This window comes from Chlamydotis macqueenii, chromosome 18, assembly GCF_036417535.1.
Source record: "Chlamydotis macqueenii isolate bChlMac1 chromosome 18, bChlMac1.mat, whole genome shotgun sequence".
Lineage (NCBI taxonomy): Eukaryota > Metazoa > Chordata > Aves > Otidiformes > Otididae > Chlamydotis > Chlamydotis macqueenii.
Window position 1 is genome coordinate 10,423,325 of NC_141573.1, and position 11,899 is coordinate 10,435,223.

General features: G+C 41.4%; 1 protein-coding gene across 1 annotated transcript in view; it reads right to left on the minus strand.

The window, feature by feature from the left end:
• Window positions 1-8,495, minus strand: part of COX10 (cytochrome c oxidase assembly factor heme A:farnesyltransferase COX10) — a 102,806-nt gene extending 94,311 nt beyond the window's left edge. Inside the window, exons 1-3 of the mRNA XM_086762274.1 lie at window positions 8,387-8,495; window positions 7,675-7,799; window positions 6,082-6,403 (exon numbers count right to left, since the gene is read on the minus strand). Of these exons, the coding sequence (XP_086618400.1) occupies window positions 6,082-6,403; window positions 7,675-7,799; window positions 8,387-8,429 (490 nt within the window). The 5' untranslated portion in view covers window positions 8,430-8,495. The remainder of the gene's footprint in view (window positions 1-6,081; window positions 6,404-7,674; window positions 7,800-8,386) is intronic.
• Window positions 8,496-11,899: the final 3,404 nt, after the last annotated feature.

Consider the following 11,899-nt stretch of genomic DNA (forward strand, 5'->3'; position numbering starts at 1 on the left):
ACTCCTTAAAGGAAACCAGCATTCCAAAAGCTGATGGAATTGTCCTTCCAGAGTTTTCAGATTTTGATTTCTGGAAAGCTAAAACTAGCATTAGCACTATACATCTCAGCAATGTTTCCTTTACCAAATCAGATTTGTTCGGGGTAGGTTTATCTTGTTGCAGATTATAACCTGGACACTAAAGAAGGTCAAACTCCTGAGGCAAACTGAATTTTGGGACAATAATTTGAAACAAGTTTTTGCATCATATCATATAAAATTCAAGACCAATATTAAAAACAGAGTAGATGGTAAAAGAGATTCTCACTATCAAACAATTTTAAAATGCTTTGCAAAAAAATAAACTGTAATAATCCTTTATTTCATTAGTTTTCCTTGTAGCATGGAGAACAAATTGCCGGAAAGCGACCACTATTAAGCTTTGTTTCTTTGATAGGATAATAGTTACTGTTCTAATAATCATAAAATGAGAACTACTTTGACAGGCATATGAAATATACTTCGAACTAAGAATAGATGTAAACTAGTAATAATCTATATACTGATAAATCTTTGTCAAAGTTTCTGCTATATTAAAGCTACCATTTAAAGAATAAATGCCATAATAAAGGCCATTATTCCAGAATAAAATGGAAACATACTGGAACTCCACTAAAGCAAATGGATTTTTTTTTACTGGAGAGGCTGTTACCAGATTTTTAGGCTATGAACACAACATAGGCACCTTATTTAGTCATTGTTGCTCAGTTACATAGCAGTTTGCTAACACTCAAGAATCATTATGCAAAGCTGGATATCCATCACCTTCATTTTACAAATACGCAACGGACACAGAGCTGAAGCAGGATGTTCACGATCACATCGTAAATCAGTAGGAAACATCTCAGGCTTCTGATTTCCAGTTCAATACTTCTGGGCTAGAGAATCACAGACACGAATTCATATGTAAGCCACAGATCCAATAAATTCCAGCTGTCTTCCAGTAAACAATACAGGATTATTTTCTTAAAAGGCAACATATGAAAAAAAATGTTCTATTTTAGGCTCCAAAACTGAAAGTGCTCATAAATTATCATATTTCTTCACTTTGCAAATCTTAAGTGTAGGTCAGTAAGTCCATAACCATGCACAACCTTGTAGCTGGTAGCCTTTCCTGCTAGGTTTTTGTCTAACATTTTCTAGCAACAACACAGAGTAATTCAGATTGGAAGGGATCTCAGGTGATCATCAAGTCCAACCTCCTGCTCAAAGCAGGATCAATGCTGAATTCAGGCCAAGTCCCTTAGGGCTTCCTCATCTCCAGGGATGGAAATGTCATCCCATCTCTGGGCAATCTGCTCCAAAGTTTGACTGTCCTTGTGGTGAAAACTTTTCCCCCCACTATGTCAAGCCAGAACTTTCCCTGTTTCCCTTTCACATGTTTTCTCCGTGACAAGATTCATGTATTTTAAAATAAGACTTGAAAACTACAGCATAGATACTTCCAATTCTGTCTTTTAAAATAATTTTGGCATCTGACTGGAAAACATCTGCATCCTCCTTCCTGTGGAAGGAGCTACTAGTGATCAGATGGCCTCAAAATTATATGTATATCTTTACCTTAAAAACAAACATCAAACAAATTTGTGGGCCTTCTCAGAGATTTGGTCACATCAGTCTTCTGATTCCAACCATAACATGCACATTACGCTTCGATGGGGAAGAAGCACAATGGGTTTGATCCCGATCTGACCGCAGTACACCCTCGAATGACTTTAATAAAGATGATTAATTAATCCAGTTTTATGTAGATGTAAACACCTCAGGGTGGCCTATTCTAGCTCTAACGTATAGATCATGACAAAACCAGAGATAATTTACTCTTGACTCTTCTTACATAATGTTAGTAGGATACTGGGTTGAATTCTCTGAAAGCTAGATAGAACCAAACAACATCTGATATCCTCAATGAGAGAAACACAGCAAAACACAAGCTTACTTTGAGAAGGTTTCCAGACTTCTTAGTGTTTGTAGAAATAGTAACGTACTTAAAGTGAAGCAAAGGAGAGTTTCTGCTAGAGACACAGACACTTTTCAGCAGTGAGGCACTGCTGCAGACTGCCCAGGGAAGCTGTATCTTCACTAGCTGATTTTAGGAATGGACAAAGCAAGATCAAGTCAGGGACGATACACCTAAAGGTGATCCTGGCTTAATGGAAAAATAGATTAGAAGTGTTCCTTTGAGGTCCCTGTGATTCTGCGTGGATACTGCACACACTGAACCAAAGCAAGATACCAAGTGCAGAAGCCGCTCTGGTGAAATCTGAAACGAAGTCTTCAGTAATCAGGACAGAAAAGCAACGTTCACCATGCTTTAATGGATTGACTATTAAATATACCTTGAAGAAAATACTACCAAAACTCTAAAACACCTTTTAAGAGCTGGAAGGTAAAACTGCTTTGCAATGAGATGCTGTAAAAGAACACAAAGACTGTGGGGGAGGGACTGTGACTCTGCATATGATCTCTCTGTAAATAACAACCAGTTAATACACAATTGTGAATAAAAAAAAAGAATCTTTAGACAAATTAATATGCTTGTGAACACAAAGAATAATGTTAACTGTAGTACATTAAAACATAGGATAAAGGAAAGGTAGATAAATGTTTGAAACATATGGGCTGCAGTACAACTTTCTGAAGGAGATCGGTGTTACGGTAGCCTGGAGTCAGGGCTCAACTCTTCCAGGCACAGCAGAGAGATACACTAAAGACACAGCGTCTTCCACAATGAGCTTGCAAGTCAGAGTAAAAATTCTACAGCTGTTTAGAAAGTAGCAGTTAAGCTTACATCTGACCCGCGCTGATACAGACAGGTGCTATGTAAGATGCTATACATCTAGCTGGATGTCTTCACCAAAAGACCAACATACAAGACATCCTTTACTATAGGACCAACAATGAGAAAATGCTCCAAACCATAAAGAAATATCTAATGGGAATACTCAGCACTTTTTATATTGCGCCTTCATAACACTTCCCCTAAATTAAAAACTAAAGTATAATTTTCCTGTGGTTTTGCATATAGCTCATCTTAGTTTTCATCTGTGAACACCGGCGAAAATATTACTTAAATGTAAACTTGAAGTTAACTTGAAGAAGATAAGACAACCTGGAATTCTTAACGTGTTTGCATTGTAAATTATTAGAATTCCCTCCTATTACCATACCTTCACATGTCTCTTTCCTGCTTTCAGTTACACATAAACTTTAGGATAAAGCTGAAAACAATGACATTTACAATTCTGAAAACTTATAGACAGACGCGTTAGTTTTCCGTGTGCCGGGATGGTAAGATACAGCTGTTCAGCCAGCAGACAGCACAGAGCACCTCAGTGAAGGGAAAGCATGGAAATTGATCCCCAAAAGGTAGATTATGCAACAAGCAATTAAAAGTTCCCTAATTGTTTTCTATGGCAAATGAATACAAACAAAAATCTTTTCCTGTTGGCAAGGCAGAGCTTCTAATGGCAGAGTCACCAGAGCTGCAGTTTACATGAAGCAGGAGGGAATGGTAATAGCTAAACTCATTTCCTTTCAAAGGTGAATTACAGTTCACAATACAAACAAACAGTCTCTTTACTTCAGCAGCAGAAAAAGAAAAGGTCATAAGGAAGTCCCATTTTAGCATAATGCAGAGTTTGTTTTTTTGTTATTTCATACCCTGAAAAGTATAAATAAAGAGTCTGCCAAAAAAACCACACAGGATATGAGATCTATCAGAACTTCATGGGTGAAAGGAATTGAGTTGTAATTTGTAACTTAAAAACTGACCTCAGAATTTATTTGTCTTTAAAAAAAAAATAAAATCAAAGAACTACACCACCATATTCTTTACAGAACATATAATTTGTCTAAATGATTACACAAGTTGGAAAAAAGCTAATTCTATTTCCTTGCTCCGCACACTACACCCAATATTTTTCCTGTTCCCATCTCCTATGCTACCCTATGACCAATAAAGACTGACAACACAACTCCCTTCCTACCAGTCACTCTTCATCCAACTTACTCTTTTATACTTCCCAATAAAATCTTCCCACAGAGATTAAGGTTTTTTCTATATCTCTATACCTTCTCAACAGGTACAAAGTTTACTATGCATACCTTGGATCAAGAACAGCGCATCTCAAAAGGCAGACTCTCACAAAACGGGCAATTCTGAAGCTAATGGAATTCTGTAACATTGCCTTCTCCAAGTCTCAAGAACACCCTAGTTTAAAGCCAGCGCGGTACTTTCTTGCCTGTCAGTATTGCCTTTTGCACTTAAAACATGAGCCTACTAGAAACTGTTGAAAAGTTTGTCAGCAAAATTGATGCCACACAACCAAAATATCACATAAAATTATTTTCTCCAGAATAAGACACTCTTCCACCTTGATGTAGTTCTTGAAACTCCCGTTTTGAAGAGCACCAGTAACACTCTGATGTGGTACTAACACTGAGCTTACCTATAAGGAATATCAGCAAAACCAGTTCATTCCCTCCCTCTCCTTTTTAAGGTGGTCACTTAAACATTGCATTTTAACTCTTAATTTCTGAATCTACTGAGATTTTTTAAAATTTAATGCTACTTCAATAACTAGCCGGCTTTCAATTTCACATTAAAGGCCATTTAAACAAAATCACCTCGTCAAAAATACACCAGAAGAGGTAATTGTTCATACAGCACTTAAGTTATCCACGGTCGGCCCGGCAGAAACAAAGCATTACTAAAACTGAATTGTGTGGGGGAGAAAAAGGCAAGACCTATATGGAGCAGGAAGAAAGAAGATGCAATAGTTGAGGCTGTATGTGCCACAAAGCTGTTGCAAAACTGAAGTACACTAACCCTGATAACTGCTGAATGTGCAAGTAAGTTTTATATACCTAAATTTTACGTTAACAAGGCTAATGTGTAAAAGTGAGAAGGTAAAGTATCAAAAGACTTGCTTTTCATCCCTCAAGTCTATTAACCCAACTCTTTACCACCACAAAACGAATGCCTTGAGTTTTTTTAGAAATAATGAGTAAGAACATTAGGACATACAGACAAGATCAGTTTTGCCAAGTCCAAAATATGAGATGCCTCATCAACCCTGAGAACTATCAGGCTTTTTATTACAGAAAAAATTAAATGACCATTCTACACTGTATGTGGCCGGTATAATTTTTCCATAGAAAAACAAACAATGAAAATGTATATATTACACGACAAAAAGTTTCCAAAAGTAAACTGAATTCAGGATTTTTATTGTAATAAATTGTTACGGCAAAGAACAACAGTTTTACTATCAAGAATTTATTTCACCCACTGGAGAGAGCTCCACAGTAGGGACTTAGGAAATCCTATTTCTGTTGTTAGTCCTGATACAGACAAGATGTAAGGCTTTGGGCAGATCATTAGTTTCCTTAGACATAAAAGTATATGCAGCACTACCTATTGGCAAAGAAGTAATTTATAGCTGTTCTGTATTATTATTAGAATAAGGGAAAATGTAGTCAGGCTACAAGGCAATTGCTTAACAAACCCCTGGTTTGAAGCTACGACACTGTCATTGACTAGAAAAGTGAATTATACCTTATTTTAGAAGATTTACTGGGTCACACATTTTTCTTTATAAGCTATGAAATTATTCAGGTTATCATTTGTTAGTACTTTTAATACTAATTCAATAATAAGCAGTACTAAAGTGAAAGGCAAACAAATAAGACTGAGTATTGGTAAACTTAGGCAATGCTTGTAAATACCTAATACAATGTCTGTAAATTCACTTCCTAATCCAGTTTCACTGTATTTCCTGTACTAGCACTTGCTCATGATTCCCAAAAGCTACCTGATGATACAATGCAAGCTCCTCCTTACTGTTTTTGAACAAACTGAATGGGAAAACTGTTAAATGCTTCCATAAAACAATTTTTCCCTGTACATGTTTGATGGAACCGGCCCAGATATTTTGCATTAGTAAAACAAGAACTATCACACAAAAACCTACAGTACCAGTAATACGCTAAAGAACTCTGAGCAGGATGTACAGAAGTGAAAAAAATGACCAGCAGTACCTGTAAGCTTAATTTTGGACAAGCGTGCCAAAATTCCTGGCAAATCATCCAGTCGTAGCTTCATTTCTTTCCATTGCCTATCTTCTTTGGATTCTGCTCTTACTGGTGTGACTGCCTCTTCGGTTTCTGCAGCTGACTTCGTTTCTCTCAACTCATTTCCTCTTGTTGTCTCAGACAAAGGTTGATGAACAGGTGAAATTGGTCTAATCTTTATAACCTTTTTTTCTTGATCCAATTGCTGAAACTCACGAAAAGGAGATGCAACTGAATCTGACTTCGGTTTTGCTCGTTGGCTGAGGTCTTTGTTGTATTGTGTTACATACTAAGGAGAATGAGAAACATTAAGAGGAATAATTAAGATGTTCCTGTCCATTGCAGGTTATTACTAACACCAACGTTATTGCTATATTTTTGTTAGGAGAATTACTTCCTATGATGAAATGATTGTGCTAACCTGAATTTCAAACATTTATGTGCAAAACAGTTTCTTAAGTTGGACAAGATACTAAAAAGGCAGCTTTTCAACTCACAATTGCCTCTCTTATAGAGCTCTTAAAGAATAAAACACAAAGTAAGAAAAAGAGCATTTAGCTTCTCCTACCTTTCTATTTTCTTTCCCAAAACATTCTATATATTTCAGATACAAGCAACAGGCATAGAAAGACGGAGCTTTCAGCTCGTCATGGTTTAAAGCACATGTTAACAATCATAATTAAAGAAGAGAGATCTGAAATTCTGAATGAGGGATGTGAATATGGATCAAATCAATAGGGAAAAAAAAAAAAAAAAAAAAATAATTTGAGAAGTGCTGGTGATCCCCAGAAGCATGGAAGAGAACCCTTGTCTCTTACTTCACACAGAACTGAAGCTCCAAAAATACCAACAGATGTACACACTTCTCGTGGTCAAAGCAGTCATTTGCTCTAACACTGTCTTACTCAAATTTCATGGATATAGCTCCAAAGTACAACAAACAGGACACAACTCAGGGAAGAGCAAAATATGTCCATCCTCCTACATGTAATACAGCCACTCAAAGAAGACGATACAATTTCTAGAGTTTGGATGATAATTACAGCTCTTTTAAAACTTAAAACTAAGAGCACACTATAGAGTATAACCTATTAAGCTAACGAGCTCAGGAGTTTTGATTCAAATTGACTGATTAACTCTTCAGTCAGAACACGCTACCTCCACAAGTGACTTCTATCTACCACTTGTATGACTACTAGCCAAGATTTCACTTTCTTATTAGTATTTTAATAAACAATAACTTTAGAAATCATTTCATTTTGTGTTTTTCAACAGGAGATGATCACCCAACTTCAAAGGCATGGAAAGCCGCCCGTCAAGCAGAGGACACACTGCAGCACAAAGCACTGTCCTCGATACAGCAGGTTCCCTCCAACCTCAAATCTTTTAGATGCCAAGCGCTTAGCCCCGACGCAATATAGAAAAGGAGACACTTGGAATTGCCTGAGCTTCACTGATAAGAAAAATATTTTTATCAACTAGTCTCCTTTTTGACTCATCACATGGGATAAAATGAATTAAAGAATGAGAAATATGGGATAAATATGCTCCTTGACTTACCATTCGTTTGAGAAAGGTAAAGTACTGAAATGTAATCAGTCTGTCATTGGCTACATGGCACAGATGCACAAACTGGCATGGTACATGCCGTATTCCAGCGCTCTTCAGATGCCAGATAAATAATCCTACTTAAAAAAAAAAAAAAAGAGAACATTAGATTCCAGTTCCTTCTCTGCCACTGAGTTTGCTTCTAATTCAGAGTATCATGTCTACAGCTGTGACACCGACACCCCAACAAACGGGAACCAGGGCTGCTTGGGTGGGAAGGAACATGTCTGCAAGCTCCAGGGGAAAGAACGGGAAGCGCAGGCTTGCCCTGATGGTTTGGGGGTTTGGGGGTTTTCTTCCTCTCTGAGCTCCCCAGAGAGGCATCTTCAGTCACTTCTTCCATGACTATCTCTACATGCCATAAATAAAACTACCTTGGCAAAATGGCACAAGCAGCACTGAGAGGAAGCAGCTGACATAGGGCAGCAAACGCACCAAGAGGACACCGCTCTGTAACACCACACCTGTGTCCCCACGCAGGGGGACGTGTACAGAGACACACAGCTCTGTCCATTGCTGTACAGAACAGCCCCAGGTGCCACTCACAGCCCCGGGGTCGGGTCGCCCCGGCCCTGCCCGGCCCGCCCCTCCGGCCCCGCACAGACACCGGTCGCGGCCCCTCTCCGCCCCCAGACCCCGCCGGGGCCTCGCCGCCCCGCGGTACCTGCCAGCGCCCGGGGCGGGCTGCAGCGGCGGGCGGCGCTCATGGCCGCAGCGCCGCTCCCGCCGCCCTCTCCCCTCACCGCATGGGCGCCGCCATCTTGCCCGGCATGACCGCTAAACGCCTTCCGGGTCGGCCCTTCCCGCCGGGAGATGCGGGTCTCGGGGTGAGGCGGGCGGGGCCGGGCCGGCGCTGTCCCGCACACAGGGGCCGCGGACTCCGTTCCCGAGCCGGCGGAGCCGGGGCCGAGCCCGCGGGCTCCCGTGGTTTTGCAGGAGCGGGGGGAAGGGCTGCGCGACCCGGGCGGCTGGGGTGTGCGTGGAGAGGCGGTGCGGTGCGGTGCGGTGGGGGAGGCGTGGGTCCTGCAGAGCGAGGGCACCGAGCCTCACCTGTAAACGATACATAACCTGCCTTTCGGGTTTGGGGGTGGAATAACAGATAAAGGCGCTCAGGTCGGGTTTGGGGCCTCCAGACCCCATTCCCCTGAGGAAGCGGCGCAGAGCCCTGCCTGGGGCATCCCCGCAGCCGCCTGTTCGGGGCACTGGCTGCGGTTCCCCCAACCCGCATCCCTGGGCTCATTTTCCGTTAAGGGTTACAGGCTTGACGTGGTGTCCGTGACAGGAGTTCGTGGGGAGAGCGCGTGATGCTTGTAAAGCGAACAAGAGAGGTCTAATAAAAAATAAATTAATTCTTGAGGAGATGGAGACCTGTTCCCAAAAGGACCTGAGCTTTAAAGAGCCAAAGGCTTGGTAAAAAAAATAAAAAAATAAAAAATCTATATTTAGTTCCTAAAGTAATACTTGAAAATGAAAATTTGATTTCTCTACCCCTTGGGTGAAGTTAGGCATTGCAGGGGGTCAGGGTGAAGAGCTGAGCCAGCTGTCATCTCCTCCTCCCCTCATACAAGTTCTGGGGGGGGCTGGATCCTTTGCTAAGCTGCCTCAGCTTGCTAACCTGAAGGAAAAAAAATGCTTATTTTTCTGGTTTAACCATTTGAACTCACCCTCCGTACGGTCTGGTAAGCTGAAAGCTGGTGCAAGGCGTGGAGGACAGGGTCTTGAACAAAAACGGAAGGGAATAGTTAGGACTGCTCAAGCTGTAAAGCGTAATTGCACCCCCAGGCACCTTCAAAGTGTTTTCTCTTAAGAGTTTAAGTTCAGGAGATGTAGGCTATAAGTCACTTAAATGCTTTTGGAAATCATTCTCAATATTTTAACATGGAAATCTTCCCCAGAACCATCTTCCTCCCAGGCTTTCATTTCTTTATGGTGCTTAAATTCATGCAAAAGTAATCTTAAATCATTATTAGGAAGATAAAATGAAAACACTCACTCTAATTCACCAAGAATATCCTACTTTGAAGCATTTATTTCCACTCTCTTTCTATTTGGGGAGCTGGGGAAAAATTAGGACTTCACGTTTCTTGCAATTAATATCCTGTTTTACTCCAGGCCCTCATCACTCAGCATATATCACTTTGGAGTTCCTGTTTGCATCTCTAGTTTTTGTAACTTCCACAGATTTGGCCTCAACTTAGATTTACACCTGCAAAAATAAAATAAACATCCCGTAGCAAGCACAAACAATAGTTACACAGAGGGCCGGAACGGTTGGGTGGGTTTAGGGCAGTTTGGGTCAGGGAGGAAAAGGCTGAGGTAGCCAAGTGTTCAGTGTCAGGGCTGAGATTTAATGTTTAGTGATTTTCAGTGCCTTTCACTTGGGTAATAAATTGCACCCCTGGAGAGAGGGGGTAAAACACTACTTTTCTAATTAAGGAAAATGTTATCCACAGGCCTCAAGACAGAGCAATACCTCCTTGTGAAACAATAATGATGATTTAGGGCACAGGGAATGTGACATACCCATTTGAGTTTAACCACTAAAGCTACTCCTAGAAAGAAAAAAAACAACTGGGGAATTTTATTGGACGCAAGTATCCAAATGTCAGAGTTGTATTTCAGCCTAAAATGGCTCCACAGGCTTTGGGTCTCGTTTCCAAAGGTTTGGGTCTGCAGAAGCTGGCTCCACAAGATACTGAAGGATGCTGTCCCTGCTCGGCTCCCGCAGTCTGGTTGGTAAGAGCCCAGGTACCAACGTCACAGGGCCACGCAGAGGGGTGCAGAAGACTCATCTCCTGTCCAAGGTCAAGCACCACTGTGGGGCAGAGCGATTCCTGAAGCATCTCTAACTTTTTTTTGCTAATTGCTGGGATGGGTGATTGCTTAGTAACTGTTGCCGCTTCTCTGCAGTTTGTAAAGTAAACACTGCACCTCCAGGTCCGTTTTCAGGGTGATGCAAGGGGCATTAACCACACGACTCCCATTAATGTTAATTATAGAGCATGTATTAACAGCATTATGTGATCCTTTTTTCCTATTAGTGCTATCATAAATCTGATTGGTGGGGCTTAATTAGATCTCAGCAGCAGAATGCAATAGTTTGATATACAAAAGGGCAGATTTGTGGAGACAGCAAACTATTATTATACTTTAATCTCAAAATCTCTCCTTCTCTTAATCATAACACCAACAAGGCTTCTTGTAAGATTGATTTGTTGTCAGAAAATGATTTAAAGACCAACTGTAAAAATATTATATTTTCCTTGCTTCATAGAATGTGGCATTGATGTTAGAGCTCCACAGAGACTTGATGTACTTTCAGATAGGGAACTCTAAAAGCCAAGTGCAAAACAAATAAGATGGCATCCTGCTGTTATTGTGGTAACCTTTGCAGATCATTTCAGAACTGTGACTGTTGGGTAGTTTAGTAAGATGCCATGGGGGAAGCTGGAGGTTGGCGCAATTCTGCCTCGGTCAGCTGAAGCCCCACTGTATTTGCTTTTTGGGGGCCCAGTTGTAGTATGTAACAGAAGAAATGGCCCAGAAAGCCAACCACATCCTGGGCTGCATCAAGAGGAGCGTGGCCAGCAGGTCAAGGGAGGGGATTCTGCCCCTCTACTCTGCTCTGGTGAGACCCCACCTGCAGTACTGTGTCCAGTTCTGGAGCCCCCAACATCAGAAGGACATGGACCAGTTGGAGAGGGTCCAGAGGAGGCCATGAAGATGTAAGAAAGCTGGAGCACCTCTCCTATGAGGACAGGCTGAGAGAGCTGGGGATGTTCAGCCTGGAGAAGAGGAGGCTCTGAGGAGACTTTATAGGGATCTTCCAGTACCTAAAGGGGCCTACAGGAAAGATGGGGAGAGACTCTTCAGTAGGGCCTGTAGTGACAGGATGAGGGGTAATGGTTTCAAAATAGAGGGAGGTAGATTCAGATTAGATATTAGGAAAAAAAAAAATTATAATGAGGGTGGTGGAACACTGGCCCAGGCTGCCCAGAGAGGCGGTGGATGCCCCATCCCTGGAAACATTCCAGGCCAGGTTGGATGGGGCTCTGAGCAACCTGATTTGGTTGGAGATGTCCCTGCTCCTGGCAGGGGGTTGGACTGGGTGGGCTTTAAAGGTCCCTTCCCACCCAAACCATTCTATGATTCTAAATGGTGTCATACATGAAAGGCA